Genomic DNA, 16,851 nt, shown 5'->3' on the forward strand with positions numbered 1-16,851 from the left:
TGGGGCTCAAATTCTCCTGCATGAGATTGGATGCTTCATTGTACTTAGCCAAGTTGGTCTGTTTTGAAGTGGAGAGGCTGAGAAATGAGTAGCCTTTTGAAAATACTAATCAAACAATTTATCTCTCGCATGGTGCTATTCAATGCACTGAACAAGCATTGGTTATTAACAGAAGTAGTAATTTCCCACAGTAGCAGACCATACCTAAACACTCAAAACCAATAGTGTGAAGGGCTAGTACTTAAGATTTTACATGTTGAACATAGTAATGAAAAGGAATATGATTACATGGATCTATTTTTAGACAAACATTGTGCTTTCATATGCTGAATTCTTCAGTCTGTTCGAGAGCCTTTCAAGGGAAAGTGTTGATCTTTCACTGGTTTGTTACATGTAGTATGTCCAGCTTCGAGTGTAGCCCTCATGCATTCAGAGCTAGGGCCCAGCTCTTTTCAAGGCTGTCTGTGAGATCAGCCATGGATTCAACAGCAGAGAGTCAAAGATCTTTTTTTTTTGTAGTCTTCTTTTAAGATAAAAAGCAAGTGTCCATAAACATAATCCTCATCTTCTTTCTGTTTATAATTGTATTTAATATGAATGTACTTCGTTACTGGAGAGACGTCTTCATGGCCATACAATAGCAAACAAATTCTTCAGAAGCATCTTTAATTATTCATTTGGCTGTACTATATTTTATGCTGCTTTTCATAAATGTTAATCTTTATTATTGCCCTACCAGGAAAAAAAAAAAAGAGAAAGGAAGAAGGAAAGAAATACCTGTTATTAAATGACCTATCAGGCTGACATGGATAAATGTTGGTAGCTATTTAATTGTTTCCCATCTGCAGTTTTATACAGTTTCTATCAAACTGAAGGGTAATTTTTTTAGTAGCTGCTTATTTTAAATGTACAAAACCCTTGTGTGTAATTCCATTAGCTGCCCTACAGCATTGCAATCTACAGTTTCCCTGAGGCTGTTGTGAAATATTGATGAAATCCTTGCTTTTGTGGCTTCCTCTGATACACTAAACATTTGTCTGATGTTAGTTGAACTTGAATGGATCTGTTCAGAGTTATATCAGTAGTGACTTCAAAGGCTGTAAGGCTGTTACAGTTTTTTTTTTACAAACTGAAGTTTCAAAGCCTTACCATGTGGTACTTTAAAAAAACAAAGTTCATATCAAATGAACCAAAGTGCTAGCAGTACACTGGTAAGACTCATTACAATTTCAATCTATACAGATTTATTTTTTATTTTATTTTACTTTCTGATTGGTAGCTCAGGCCACTTAAAGAAGTTTAGGTTGGTATTTAGGGGAACCTAGGATAATGAATGAGGGGAAACACCATTTGAAATCTGGGTTGTAAAGGAAGTGATCTACATATCTACAAAGCCACTCTGCTGTTTTCCCCAATGTCAGGACAAGAGGAAACAGAAGAAAGACAAAGAGAGACAAAAGTTTCAGACTTAATGTTTTCAAGCAGTAAAGTGATCTAAACTGGTACAAGGAAAGTTATTAAGGAGGGAAACATATTTGTTGCTACTGTGTTCCTTGAATTTTACAGGACCAAACAGATTTTGGAAAGCACCCTTTTTATCTGGGCCAGCAATTAAACGCAACATGTCTTGATGTCATGGTGATGTGATGAATGCCTGATACCCGTCTGATACTTTGCTGGGCAAGGACTTTGGTGCATGGAACAGACTCTGGGCTGATGGAACAGATGGGGCAAAGGTGGGAGTCTGCTGCTCCTGCCAGCAAAGGGCTGTCACTGTCATGTCTTTTACATTCAAGTGATTCAACAATTCATAGCTTTCATTAGAAGTGTATTGAAAATACAATCTGGAGAATATCAAACACCTTCAGCTGGTTGAAATGATGAAATTATAAGTTCTGGGGGTTTGCAGAAGATTACAAGCAGAAATGTTTTTAACCAAAGGCAAATCATTCACTTACACTGTAAGCCCTCATGTAAGGAACTTGAACTGTTGGCTCTGAACATGGCTAAATCCATTTCTGCAACAACTAGCACCTGGCAATTCAGCCATTTGAAATAACTGAATCCAGAGCAAGGCAAATATGATTTTTGGGGGTGCAGTAACTGACTATGTAAACAGCAGCATCCTTAAGGAAAATTGTTTAAGAGAAAACTGTAATAATTCTGTCCCTGCTATGGACTCTCAGCTCAGCAAAGCACATTTGCTCATCGTGCTTTTGTCAGTCTTCCTTTTGTCTGTTTGTTGTGGGTTTTTTGCCTGTTTTGTTATTGGGTTTGCTTCAGGTTTATGGGTCACTCACAAACCTGTTCCCTGCACATATGCTTCCAGCCGCTGATCATTTTCATTTGACTCATAACTGTGTAGGATGCAATGTATGAAAGACATCATCTGTTCTGCTTTGTGCTGCTAAGAGTCCCACTGAACCTAGTGGTTATTTTGCCTTCTTAACCAGTAGGAAATTGGATATTTAATAGAAAACTTTATAGTACAACTCTAATTAGAGCACAACAAAATGAAAGCCCAAATTGCCTCATTCCAGCATCATATATAAATAATAGTTACAGCTCCATGGAATTGCCGTTGTGTGTTAAAAGTGATATATGGCAGAAGTCACTCCAAGTTCCTTTTCTCCTAAGCTGCAGTGGCTCACAAGCTTGGTACCGGAGAGGGTGCTTATGTCCTCCAGCAGTGAATGGTAGTGGATGTTTCTTTCCCTAATCTGAAAGAGGCAGAAATGCATGTCCCGGTATCAGCTGCCATAACTATGTGGAAAACAAAAGTTCTAAAAAAGCAATGCAGCATTGGTAAAACTTTGAAATGACAAGTTGCCTTGGACACTGAATTACATCAGTAGGGTGATGGCTGAAACTTCCATATACAGCCACTGCAAACTGAATTTGAGTGTCATGATAAATAGCAATAGCCACAAACGGTTCAAGTGATTTCCCATTATCCAAAACAATTAACTAGCTTTCCAAAAAACAGAGGCATTTGGGCATATTCAGCCTTTTCTAAGGTTTTGAGAAAATCTAAAACCTTCATCAGGACGCATGTGGGTTTAGAAATAAACCTCACACTACGAGAACATTGAGGTCAGATGACAGAGCTGCTCCTTTGTCTCTGACACCCATGATTCAGAGTCAGATGTTCTCTGTTCCCTCCATGGTGAGAGTGGTTACCATTCCCTGTGTTTTCTTCCCATCCTGCACAACTTAACAGGAAGTTATTTCTGTGGTACTGAAATTTTTGGCATGGCCTATAAAGCTCTGAAATTGTATAGTTCACTCTTGTATTACAAATTTCACATTTTGAGAGATCCTTCCCCAAAATTCCACTGCAATGCCAAAGGGTTGCATTAGTTTTGATCCCATTAAATTCCAAGATGCCTTTGATAAAAAAGTTATGCAACGAAGTAGAGATTTTTTCCTCTCAGCTGCCAATTCATCTCTTCAGTTGATTTTCAAACTGGGATGAATCTATAGCTATGAACTTCCACAATGAGTCAGGTTAAGGTTTGTCTTTGGGTAGCTAATGCAGTTAGACATTTTTGAGAAGGAGGAATGAGAAGTGGTCATTATCCATTATCTGCATGAAATATTTCAGAGAAAGAAACAGTTTCTGCCAAACACATAAAGATGTTTGAGCTGAAGCCAGACAAGAAGGAAACAAGATCACCTTGTAGCACTTCAAGATTGCTCTACTAATGATGTTATTTCAAATAAAACTGAAATATATCTATAAAGAAGTGCAGCTGGTGCATGGGCTTTACATGGATTAGCAGTCATATTCTGGACAATGATTCACTGTCCCTTTTCTTGGCAGCAAATAAATTTTCCAGTCTCGGAAAGAAACATGTATACATGCACATACCTTTCTTTCAGAAATATTTCTCTGTGTGGAAAAAGAGCAAATTTGAGTGAAAATAGCATCCACTGGTGAAAAAGGTGTCAGTATGAACACTTTAAAACAACCACAAAAAAATGTATTCACAGTCTACAGTTCAGGGTCAGGAGCAATGCATAACGTGCTGCAAATTAAGGGTTAGGCAGGGGGATGAGGGCCTGAAAGTCAATACTGGATTCAGTATCACTGGGCATTTGGCTCAATGCTGTCTGCATCGTAGGGTCAAGGCTTCAAGGTGGATGGGGATGGTTTTGAAGCTATAAGGTCAGAAAAGAGTTTTTCCATATGTATTAACTGGCCTTGCCTTCTCTTAGTTTCTCCATAGCAATATGCAAGAAAATATTATTTGAAGAATAGAGAATCAGCTGGTTTTTGAAACCCTTGTCCTCGAGAAGCACATTTCTTGAGTTACCATGAATCCAATCACAAAGACACAGAGGAAAATATTTTCAAAAGTTAAAGCATTTTAGAATTGCATTTATGATTATTACCCATATGATATTATCCTAACTGATGTCATGATTTTGACATATACTATCTTGGGATCAATCATCACTAAAATCAAACACTGTGTTTCCATTTAGGAAGCCAGAAATTGCTTCCCTTCAGTGCTGGGTTTTGTCCAGTCTTCAAGATGGTAGTGAAATTAGAGTCTTCTTCAGGACTGCACATTGCCCATCTTACATCTCTGCCTGGGCCTGTTCAATTTCAGAAGGGGAAATTCTCATCTGGGAAAAGGAGGTTACTGAGTTTGGATTTCTTTAATTTTACTTTTTTTTTCCTGAGACAGCTATATATGAGCATCTCAGAGGTTTGGAATGTCAGAATAAGCCTGGGGGAGAACTGGTGGGAAGAGAACAGGTCACTCAGCCATTTATTATATGGACATCAGTATGACGTGCAAAATTTATGCTACTTATTACAGATATTGCATTTAAAGTATGTGAGTGTACAGGCTTAAGTCACCCTTTACTTACAAAATAAATAATGCAAAGTCCACTTAAATTAATGTTACTTCTGTTAAATAGTTAAATCAGTTCATATCAAACTTCATGTCCAATGAAATCTTACTAAAAACCACTGTTCGAAGCACACGTGCGTTTCTTGTGCCCTAGGTTGTCTGCACAGAAGAGGTCTCCACTGTCCTTAAAATGCCCACAGCTATTTAAATCATTTACATAAACAGAAATGGTTTTACAAGTAGGATACTGAAATACGTATTCAAAGCTGCCCAGAACCCTTAAACATAAAAATGGCCCTCCTTGATGGTTTTGTGAAATCGTGGTCATGCTTTCTACTAAGTTATTTTTACCACTTTCCTAAGGTTGTGTCTGTATCTTACAGACACACACAAAAAAGGGATTTCTCAGTACGAGTTACTCTTCTGTAAAGGTTATAGTAAACATGTCAATGCCTAATTAAGCAGAAAATTTTATCTGTATTGTGGGGGATGTGCAGCTGTCTGGTACTTCTGCATCTCCTAGTAAATCCTTTTAGAAGGACAAAGATACTGTGAGGAAGAAATGACCATATGGATCTTCCAAAGGGGGAAAAAAAAAATATACCCTCTGGTGAAAAATGAGTTAATAATATTCAAAGAATTGGTGCTGAAATGGAGAATCAAATTTGCACTGACCCAAAGCTGTGTGAATGCTTTCCGTTGTCTGTTTTGTCTGATCCTTTCATTGGAATCCCTCCTTATTTTTGTTTTGCTCAGTGTAATATGCTTGGCACTGTGATACATCCTGGCAAGGGGCCAGCATTGCTACCTACGCTGTACAGTATCTGTGACACCGCGAGAACCATGTCAGTCCTGCTCATCAGTTCGTGCTGCTTGTTTAACAAGGTTACTACTCATGATGTGTAGGAGCTTTTGCTGCCTTCATGTCCCTCCATTATCCTTGTTCCCCTGAAAAACATATGAGCTCAGAAAAGGGTACATGGAAGGTGGTAGCTGGTTATTAGGCCAAAATGTTTAGGGAGGGGAAAAAAAATACTTGGTTCTTAATGTTGTCTTTGCTGCCTGCCTTAGTCTGGTCACCTGTGCATAGGGCTACTGATATTTGCTGTACCCCAACACAGTACTAAAAGGGTTATTTTTTTTAGTATTTAACACTTAATGTTTTGTTCTTTGCTGAAAGCATCTGCTGAAAAGCACCGTGTTTCTACTACTCTATGATTATTGTTTAATCATACTAAAATGTTGTCCAGGCCATTTGCTCATAGCCGTTGCTGTTGTCTTCACTCTTGGTTGTGAAGCTGCCTCAGACCACCCCCAGAGTGAGCCAACCCCAGCTCTTGGCCAGTGTGATCTGTACAGATCAAAAGACCATGGGAAGGATGTAGGAGAGATGACTCACGTGGATTTTTTAGCCCATCCACAGAGAGTCATCATTTCACTCTTCTAATACTGCAGCTTCATCCAGGAAACAGTTTCTCTACTTCTGATTCATCTCTTTGACTTGATGGTAAACATTTGTTGAAACGGGTGAGATACACATGCTAATAGACTGAAACACTGAAACACATATTGGAAAAAAGCTCTGGAAGGCATTGTCCAAATGTTAATAAAAATGCTTCTACCTTTTCCGCTCATCCCTTTTGATTTGCTGAAAGGATACCATTTGTGCAGGGATGCCAAATTCCAGGGAGCAAAATAAACCAGGTTCTCAAAGAGCCATAAACCAGCTTTTCTCAGAAAATGCAAAGGAACAGGATTTTAAACAAATCATACTTTCTGGATCATTTACCTTGTGCTTTCTGAGCTTTTAGGGTTAGTTTGCAGTTATGAATATGTTAGGGCTGTTCCAGGTCAAACAGGACAGAGAACTAGAATTTTATTTTACTTTAAATTAGGTATTTTTAAGGATAGCTTTGGTATGGGTGTTTTGGTATTATTTTCCTTCTGTTCCTTGACAATTCTACCCTTTCTTTCACTTGAGGCTGCAAATTTGATAGAATTGAAGCTTTATAAACTTTGAGTTCTTGCATATTAATTTTTCAACTGTCCCATACAGGGCAGTTAGAATTATATTCCTGTGACAGGAAGATTATTAACTCAGAATCCCTGGCAGTTATAAAGAATTATGATCATCTGCCAATAAAATGCAGCAACTTTCAAAAAAAGAGACATCATTTAGCTTTTTTTCACTTCCAGAACTAACAGGCAGTAAAGTTGTAGATTAAAATGAAGTCTGGTAAAGAAAACACATAGTGAAGCTAGAAAGATCGAACTGTAGTATCCTCCTTTAACAAGTTATTTCATATATTGACATTGCATTTCAGGTTATGTCCAAGAGGAAGATTTAAAGGAAGAGGAAGATATAAAGGAGGAGGAAGATGATGATGACAACAACTCAACTGCTCAGCTCCAGGGCAGCAATGACACTGGCACAGATGAGGAACATGACGTGGGTCCTGAGCAGAAAGGGAACTTTAGTTACCAGAATTCCCCTGTCAGTCATGTATCTAACCAGGATGCAGAAAATGAATCACTACTAAGTGATGGTAGTGACCATGTGGCAGATATTAAAAGCATTTGCTCTAGAGAGCCACAGGACCCAAAAACCAGCACCCATCCCAAAGCCCAGAATGAAGCACACGATTGCATGGATAAAATGACAGCCGTCTATGCCAACATCCTGTCAGACTCTTACTGGACAGGCTTAGGGCTGGGTTTCAAGTTGTCCAACTCTGAAAAGAAGAGTTGTGACAACAGAAATGGAGGGAACAAAGCTGACTTTGACTGGCACCAAGATGCATTGTCAAAAAGCTTGCAGCAGAATTTACCTTCCAGACCTGTCTCAAAACCCAACCTATTCAGCTCAGTCCAGCTCTACAGGCAGAGCAACAAAATGTGTGGAACTGTGTTCACGGGCGCCAGCCGGTTTCGGTGCCGGCAGTGCAGCGCTGCCTATGACACGCTGGTGGAACTAACGGTTCATATGAACGAGACAGGTCACTACCAAGACGACAACCATAAAAAGGACAAGCACAGACCTACCAGCTACTCAAAGCCCCGAAAAAGGGCTTTCCAGGACATGGACAAGGAAGATGCACAAAAAGTTCTGAAATGTATGTTCTGTGGTGACTCTTTTGATTCCCTTCAAGATCTGAGTGTTCATATGATCAAAACAAAGCATTACCAAAAAGTGCCTTTGAAGGAGCCGGTACCAACCATTTCATCAAAAATGGTCACTCCAGCAAAGAAACGTGTGTTTGATGTGAACAGGCCTTGTTCCCCTGATTCCACAACGGGGTCTTTCTCAGATACTTTTTCTCCTCAGAAGAATGCGAACCTGCAGTTGTCATCTAACAACCGCTACGGCTACCAGAATGGTGCCAGCTATACGTGGCAGTTTGAGGCCTGCAAATCCCAGATTTTGAAGTGTATGGAATGTGGAAGTTCCCACGATACTTTGCAGCAGCTCACAACCCACATGATGGTCACTGGTCATTTCTTGAAGGTCACAAGTTCAGCGTCAAAGAAAGGAAAACAGCTTGTTCTGGACCCTTTAGCTGTGGAAAAAATGCAATCACTGTCTGAAGCACCAGCCAGTGACAGCCCGGGCTCAAAGTCAACTAGTAAATCATCTGCAGAAAGCACAGCTCCCACCTCTGAACTAAAAAAAGAAAGTAAAAAAGATAAAGCTGATGATGCAAACAAAGATGAGAAGGCAGTAAAAACTGAAGAGTATGAAGACACTCTTCAGAAACCATTGGATCCCACAATGAAATACCAGTACCTCAGAGAAGAAGATTTAGAAGATGGTTCAAAGGGTGGTGGGGACATTTTAAAGTCCTTGGAGAACACTGTCACAACAGCCATCAACAAAGCTCAAAATGGAGCACCCAGCTGGAGTGCATACCCCAGCATCCACGCAGCTTATCAGCTTTCAGAAGCAGCTAAGCCTTCTTTGCCGGTGGGTTCCCAAGTATTGCAAATCAGGCCAACGATCACCAATAAATTAAGGCCTATTGCTCCAAAGTGGAAGGTCATGCCTCTGGTCCCTATCTCAGCAAATGTGGCTCAGTGCACTCAAGTGAAGAAGGAAACTGATGACAAGGAGGAAGTACAAAAGGACTATGCTAAAGAGGGCATCCAACCAGAGCCTGCCTCAGTCAACCAGAGTGAGAGAGAACCTCTCCTCAAACCTGAAGCCTCTGTGGAGCCAAAAAAGACAGAACCATGTCCCTTGAAAGAAGAAGACAAAATTAAAGAGGACAGTGGAAAAGAAAAACCAGTCCTCAAGGAACCAACAGCAGCTTCTCTTAGTAATGGTTGTGCTGCTGCCAACCATTCATCTGAACTGCCTTGTGTCAGCCCTCTCAGCGCTCTGCAGTCAGTACTGAATAATCACTTGGGCAAAGCCACTGAGCCTTTACAGCCTCAATCCAACTCCAGCCCCAGCTCTAGCACAATTTCTATGTTCCACAAACCTAATCTAAATGTGATGGAGAAGCCAGTTTTATCTCCTGCTGCAACCCCACCAAAACCTGCGAGTGTATCCAGGCACTATTTGTTTGAAAACAATGATCAGCCTATTGACCTGACCAAATCCAAGGGCAAGAAAGCTGAGTCAGCTCAAGCACAATCCTGTACTTCTCCACCTCAAAAACATGCTCTGTCTGACATTGCTGACATGGTCAAAGTTCTTCCCAAAGCTACTACACCAAAACCTGCTGCATCTTCAAGGATCCCATCTATGAAATTGGAAGTAGATGTCCGACGTTTTGAGGATGTCTCAACAGAAGTCTCCACTCTGCATAAAAGGAAGGGCAGGCAGTCAAACTGGAACCCTCAGCATCTTCTCATTTTGCAAGCTCAGTTTGCTTCCAGCCTCTTCCAGACATCTGAAGGTAAATATTTATTATCGGATCTAGGCCCACAAGAGCGCATGCAGATTTCAAAATTTACTGGACTCTCAATGACCACCATCAGCCACTGGTTGGCAAATGTCAAGTATCAACTTAGGAAAACTGGAGGAACAAAGTTTTTGAAAAACATGGACAAAGGACATCCAGTCTTTTATTGCAGTGACTGTGCGTCTCAGTTTCGAACCCCATCTACTTACATTAGCCACTTAGAATCCCATCTAGGTTTCCAAATGAAAGACATGAACAGGCTGGCTGTGGAGCAGCAAACCAAGGTAGAGCAAGAAATCTCCAGAGTTTCAGTTCAAAGATCTCCTGAAACAATAGCTGGAGAAGAGGACACAGACTCTAAGTTCAAATGTAAGTTGTGCTGTCGGACATTTGCGAGCAAACATGCAGTAAAACTTCATCTAAGCAAAACACACAGCAAGTCACCAGAACACCATTCACAATTTGTAGCAGAAGTGGATGAAGAATAACTCTTAAGGTATGCATGCTCTATAGAGAGTTTTAATGTCATCATTTTGAGGAGGCTTCATAAGACATTCATACTTTCTTAAATGTAGGAAAACAGTATAAAATGCATTATGTACTCCTGCTTCATTCATCTAACTGCATGTACATATCCATTTTATAGTGTTTTCAAGAAGAGAGCTTGGTAACTGCATAACCACATTGCTCCACATAGAAAAGTTGCTTTGTATAATCTTTTCCAAATAGCTGTTTTCCCAGTGCTCACTCTCTTTTGTGTTTCTAAGAATTGTTTCACGTCCTATGCACTTCGATGTGGAATGCAACAACTAAATGCTACTCTTTGCAATGAGAATGGAAAAAGCAGGAAAAAAAAGCACTGAAAACCAAAAGATTATTCCTTCTTTCAGTGCTAACACACCACTCAATCTCATTCTGATGGGGGAAAAGAAGACAATTCAAATGTCAAATTATCAAAATCTTAAGTATTCCGAGTTTCTCATAGTCTCACACCCAGCCTCAAGAATCTACATATAGCTCTGAGAAGTTTGTATCTAGAAGTTTGGTTATCCTTTTGTTGGTATTTGGATACTCGGTTTTGTAACATAATTTGCACTTACTTAAACACTTACTATTGTGAGTGGCCTTTTTTGTCGCATCATTTTAACTACATCATTCCCTTTTTGATGTTTAAGATGTCTTGCCTTTATTTTGTTTCATGTTGGTGGGAGTGCTAGTCAATCCATAAACATCACTGACCTCAGAGCAAGTTTTCACATACCCTGGGAGGGGTGTTCATGCTTAATTGAGAAAGCTTCTAGATATTTTTTACAAGCTTAATATTTCAACGAGCTGTTAGTAGGATACTCCTACAGTAGTGTTGCTATTTTTTGCTGAATGATACACCAACAGAAGTACTGCCATGACCAATGTTTATAACATGTAATGTAATGTTCAGATGCCACACAATTTTTGCATTTTTAATTTTACTTGATTCACAAACTTGAATATTCTTGATTTAAATAAATATGCAGAACATCAACTGAAAGTCCAAACAGAAGTTTTTTTGTTCTAAGGAGTTTATTTCCAGGAAGGCTCTGTTAGTCATTCCCAGCTATTTCTCCAGGAGGCTCAGGCTCTGCTTCTGTTCACAGAACAACCATGTGCAGATTCAGATTTTCTCCAATGTGTTCTTTACTTGAATAACATTCAGAAAATGAATTCATCAGACAGTCAAAGTTAAAGACGTGTTGTGCATTGTCACTTAAGCCACCTGCTATTGTGGCTATTCTCTGGCTAATTGAGGGTGCAGGCACTTTGAGGATGAATACCCATTTGTGCAAAGATTTCACATTTGTTTGCTGCAAATATTCATGAAGCTTTAAGAAACACTTTCTGTGTACAGAGCCAGCACAAGGACTATGCATCACTTAAGCTCCATTAAAAAGGCTACTTTTGAATAATTTAAACCACTAATCAAAGGGTTACTCTGGGATGGGTAATAGAAGCTGTACAGAGAATAACGTCAGTAGTCAAGTGCAATAAGATTTAAGTTTAGTATACATCTTGTATGTGCTGCCTGCATTTGACTAGATTTATGCTTTCCACATATTTTAGCCAGGCAAAAATTCTGTCTCACTCAAGAGGAGTTTGTTTTGTAAATAAGCTTCTGGTCTGGCCTTTTTGACCCAACATTAGAACTCAACAAATAAACGTTCTTTATTTCTCTGACCATTCAAAGTAAAAAAAAAAAGTAGATGAGACTGGTTAGGAAAAATATACCATACTTTGTTTCCTTCCCCACCAGTTAATGATTATTGAGACTCTGACATTCATAGTGTTCACAGAAGAGGTATTAGAGGAAACCAATAATTTGGGTGCTATCAAACAAAAGCTGTCTGCCAAATATATTAATATAACAGTTATTTTGGCACATTCATGGCTTAATACATGACAAATGTTTCAAATTTGGTCTTAAAAGCACCATGTTATTACTAAGAGGCAAACCAAACACCCACCTTTATAAACATGTTACTGTCTCTGAGGATTTGGGGAACAAATACAAAGAGGAAAAAAAATCTCCAAGGGGGGGAAAAAAAAAACCCACCGAGCAACAACAAAGAAATGTTTCTGCATTGTAACAACCTACACAGACACAGCGGGGGGATTATTCAGGTGATAGGTAACTACATAAATAAGGTACTGTCCTTCCTGCCTGTGGGTACTGAGAAATTGCTGTCCTCTTAATACTCATCCATTTCTAATTTCTATCAAGATGCAGGTTGTATCTTACCTTTGGAAAAAGAAAAAAAAATATATTTAAATTGCAATGCCTGAGTGATAGCACTGTTATCTGGAACTACAATTTTAGTCGGTATGCATGATAGCACAAATTGTATGAAATGATGGGGTATTTTGGATAGCATTGTAAAGATTTTATTACAGTTTTTGGAGCTGTAAGCCTACCAAAGTTCTGACTATGTTAGAAGTGCGAAGGCCAGGGTTTATTCATGCAGATTCTTCCTGAGATCTGCAAGGAGACTAAATCAAATAGCAGGGATTTTCAGAGTTTACTTATTCTTACCATGCTGTTTTTAAGATTCAGTATACATTTGAATAATGACATAGAGCAGAGCACAGTACTTAGAAACAAGAAATAAAAAGCATACTGGGATTCTTAAATGCACACATGCCTTTGCATTTACTTCTTCTAGGCAATATTGTAGTGAAGGAGAGATAAAAATAGAGGAAATTCATGGAAATAAATGGAAATAAAAGAGTGGAAATAGTATTTGAAGTATAGATACACATAAAATCATTTCTATATTTCAATGAAATTTACTATTAAAGTTTATATTTTTAAATGTTAGCTGCCATTAAAAATATAAATGGATATGCTGGGTTAGTACCTTAGAAAAATGTCTTAGTACCTTAGAAAAATATCTTCTGTACATGGATTTATTTTTAAGACCTCTGTGGGGCTGTTTGTAAGAAATTTGCTATAAATTCTTCTTAAATGTAAAGACTTATATCTCTGTTTTATATTCATCTTTGGTGTTTTCTTGAATTCTTATAACTGCTATGGGTTTAGTAATACGATGTAAAATTAAGTGTAATATACAGCAATCAGACGTCTCGATTCTCTTTCATTTAACCCGCTTCGAATTTGGTTTTATTGCTATTCTTCGAAGAAAACCCACAAACATTAGGGAACGTGGACTTAATTAGAAGCAATTTGGATGTTGACTTATACCTTTGAAGAAAATTTGTTCATTTTTTCAGCTAAATTGGAATTTTTATGTTGACCTGAGGGGGGTGGAGAAAAGAAAGACAAGGCAGAATGGTATTTCTCACTTTAAAGTCAGATGCGATTGGCTATGAGCTGGTCACTAACCCAGGCTCTCTGTCATCTTATCTACAACTTCTTATCAAAATAAGTCTCTATAGAGTCAAATTTACTGACTTGACTGGGGAGATTTCTTTTTCAAAAGACCCTGATAAGTAAACAGCAGCTACCTGAGATGAACTAATTTGAAAGTAAGGCTGCTGCAAAACAAAAAATATGAGTCATAATGATAAACAGTTTTTCTCTCTGTTTCCTCCTTTGTCTTTTTTTAACCATCAAGTTTAAAGCTTCTACAGTGCTTTTTTTCTACTTTATAGGAGACAACTGACATTCTGTGGTAAATGGAAGAAAGAGCAGAGCAGAACTGAAAATCCTCTAATGCACTGACACTAACTTGCCCTCTATTGTTGAAAATGAGCAGGCAATCATGATTGTTCATCAAATGGCTCCTAATGCAGTTAAAGCATTCAGCTATAATTTCTCCTTGCATTTATAATTACTGTCATAGACTGCACACCTCAGTGAGCAGATTAAAGCTATAAACTATTTAGCCGTAGCTTTAAGATGAGGAACTTGATTTGTCTGGCAGCAGTTATTTGTTAGAGAGCTTGACACTTCACATAAAAATGACTCAACTTGATGAAGAACAATGCAGTTTAAGCAATGCAGTGATTTTAAATCAGTCATTATACCACGCCCTGTAAGAATTGCAAAGCAATTTGTTAAATGATATATAGGACACGTAGATAACTGTATGTGTTAAGTATACCAAAATAGAAGATTTCTTTCTTCTGTGAGTTTTATTTTCTCATCCCTCTGAAACAGTAAGAGCTGTTTTGAACATCTTGTTCCACTGTTCACCCATATCAGTGTTACATGGGCAAGGACAATTGTGTGAATCAGTAGTCCAAGTCTATGTTTTAGAGAATTTAGCTTGCTCTTCATCTTTCATTTCTTCATAGCAGCATATGTTAAACACTGACAGACCACTGCAGGAGAATCAGACATGCTGGGTGGTGTCTGTCTGCAATTGTGTCCTCCTTGACTTGGTAAGCAGTATTTATCAAAAAAATGGAGGGTTCTGCTCCCCATGTCATCAGCCACAGAGAGTTCATTGCAATGAAAGACTTCATTCTTCAGTTTGAATGGAATTTTTCTAACCACACATTGTTCAATAATGATGGCTTCTCAATGGTAAAATATTGTGAGGGTTATCCAGTTTTAAAATCAACTTTTATGTGGTAGCATTACTGAGCACCAGGAAGAAGAGAAGAAGAAACAGAGGAGCAGGAAGAGGAACAAGTTGGCCTTTCCACTGTGCTGAAAGAGAGACACAGAGCCCTTCCTGAGCCCATACTCCAACCCATCACTCCTCCTTCAAAATCTTTCTGTTCTAGAGAACCTTCAGTTCTTCTAATCCTTGGAAATTTAGATCAGGGGATTTTTTTGTTATTTGGTGGGTTATGGTGTTGTTTCTTCTTAGAATTTTAAGTCTTCACATTTTTCCTGGACAGCATTTTTTTTAATCTAGCAATAGTGCTCATAAAACCAATAATAGTGTGTTCTTGCCTTCCCTGAGAGCAGGGTCAGGCCAGACAATACATCAGAGTGTGTCAGCACAGATCTATCAGGGCAGATTTACTTCCTTTTTATGAATGCCACAGGTTCCTGTTAAGATCAGTATTATTTAACATTGCATTAGCACATCCAGCCTGCTAGGTCAACCCATATTGTTCTAGGCTCCGTATAAGCATACTGTATACAACAGTTCATGCCCCTAAAAGGCAGGAACTCTTCTGCTCACAAAGAAACAGCAACTTTTAAGTATTTTGACCAGATTTAACTGACTTTGAATAGCACCTACCTCCTCAGGCTTCCAGAATTCATAACTTGCTGTGTCTGGTATTATTAAATGCTACAGCCTTCATAGTCTATAGAAGAACATTTTTACCCAGTGAGATTCAATGGAAGGGTATCTGAATCTTGTTTATACTTTTTCACACCTCAGTAATCAAATCACAAAGATCAATAACAAAAGGAACCTTTCAATAAAAGGAATGTCATTTAACAGAATGATCACTCAATGCAAATATGATGGAGCACAGATGGAAAATGAGGAAGGAGGAAAGGAAGAAGATGTTTTTTACTGTTTATTGGGATAATGAACAGATAATTCAGGATTATTAGCCTGTAGCATTCAGGCCTGATTCTGCCATCTCTTTACATCTCAGCTCAGAACTGGCTGTGTGCATCTAGGCAGGGTCCATTGGCTGAGGAAGGATCAGACCTTTCCACGGGTTTTCACACATGAAGATTTATACCAGTGAAGCTCTGACTGAGGATGCTGCCTGCAAGGAGAGGAATGACAACAAACAACAAGCAGCAGAGAGCTTATGTCTTAAATGTGACAGTGTTTCTTCTTCAAGAGTATCTTCTCTTCAGGAAAGGGGCAGCAAACACTGGGTTCCAGCGATAGCATTAAGACACTGTACCAGGCAGCAAGATCCCAGTTCCTGAGCAGCTGAGGGGACTGATACTCATTCTGCCACCTCCATGTCTGTAGAATTGCATTTTCCCAAGACCATGAGTTAGCCAAGCCTTTGAAGGTGTGAGGCGACAGAAAAGTTTTCCTATGCTCAATTTTGCAAGAGGCATCCTGCTGTGGGGTGCACCATTGGCTCTGCTGGCTCTTCTTCCTGGCAGCTGGACAGTCAAGAAGGCTGCGGGACATGGCAGAGGCCAGGCAGCCAAGAGGAGTGTGCCACAGGGGTCAGAGACAGAGGGAACCACAGCAGCTTGCTGGAGTGGAGGGAAGGAGGGAGACAAGGGGCTGGGAGGGGACTTGTTCAATGTAGTAAATTTACACAATCCCTTTATTAAAACCAAGCAGTTCCTCCTCCCCTCCAAAATCCCTCCCTGCCGGCACTCAGCACCAGCTCTTCTGCCAAGGGTCAGCACATGCAGGAGTAGGGGAGGGAAGGCCGGGGGAGTGGAGGAGGTTGTCATGTCTAATGAATACCCTGAATGTATCGAGAGGCTTTTTTCTTTCATTTCAGAAAAGGTTCCATTAAGAGGGAGACAGCCCTAACATGTGCTTTGGCCCCTCATCAGATTTATGAGTATTTGCTCTGCTCTTTAATAGGAAACTCTGCAGCAACTGCCACCTTGCCTGCTCTCCCTGAGATACACAGTGGCTTCTCGGGGAAATGCACTTCATTATTAATGTGAATTTGTACGTTTTTATGACACTGCTTGG

At 39.3% G+C, this 16,851-nt stretch overlaps 1 protein-coding gene across 5 annotated transcripts in view; it reads left to right on the forward strand.

The window, feature by feature from the left end:
• Positions 1–16,851, forward strand: part of TSHZ2 (teashirt zinc finger homeobox 2) — a 230,354-nt gene that overhangs the window by 129,343 nt on the left and 84,160 nt on the right. For 2 of the 5 annotated variants that reach the window (XM_068149950.1, XM_068149951.1), the window contains exon 2: positions 7,190–10,265. In XM_068149950.1, the coding sequence (XP_068006051.1) occupies positions 7,190–10,257 (3,068 nt within the window). In that variant the 3' untranslated portion in view covers positions 10,258–10,265. Of the gene's footprint in view, positions 1–7,189; positions 11,292–13,912; positions 14,307–16,851 lie in introns of those variants that run through there. The other 3 variants (XM_068149954.1, XM_068149953.1, XM_068149949.1) reach the window with 3 other exon arrangements.

This window comes from Melanerpes formicivorus, unplaced genomic scaffold (genome assembly GCF_026170545.1).
Source record: "Melanerpes formicivorus ecotype bairdi unplaced genomic scaffold, bMelFor1.0.p_v2 SCAF_19, whole genome shotgun sequence".
Classification (NCBI taxonomy): Eukaryota; Metazoa; Chordata; class Aves; order Piciformes; family Picidae; genus Melanerpes; species Melanerpes formicivorus.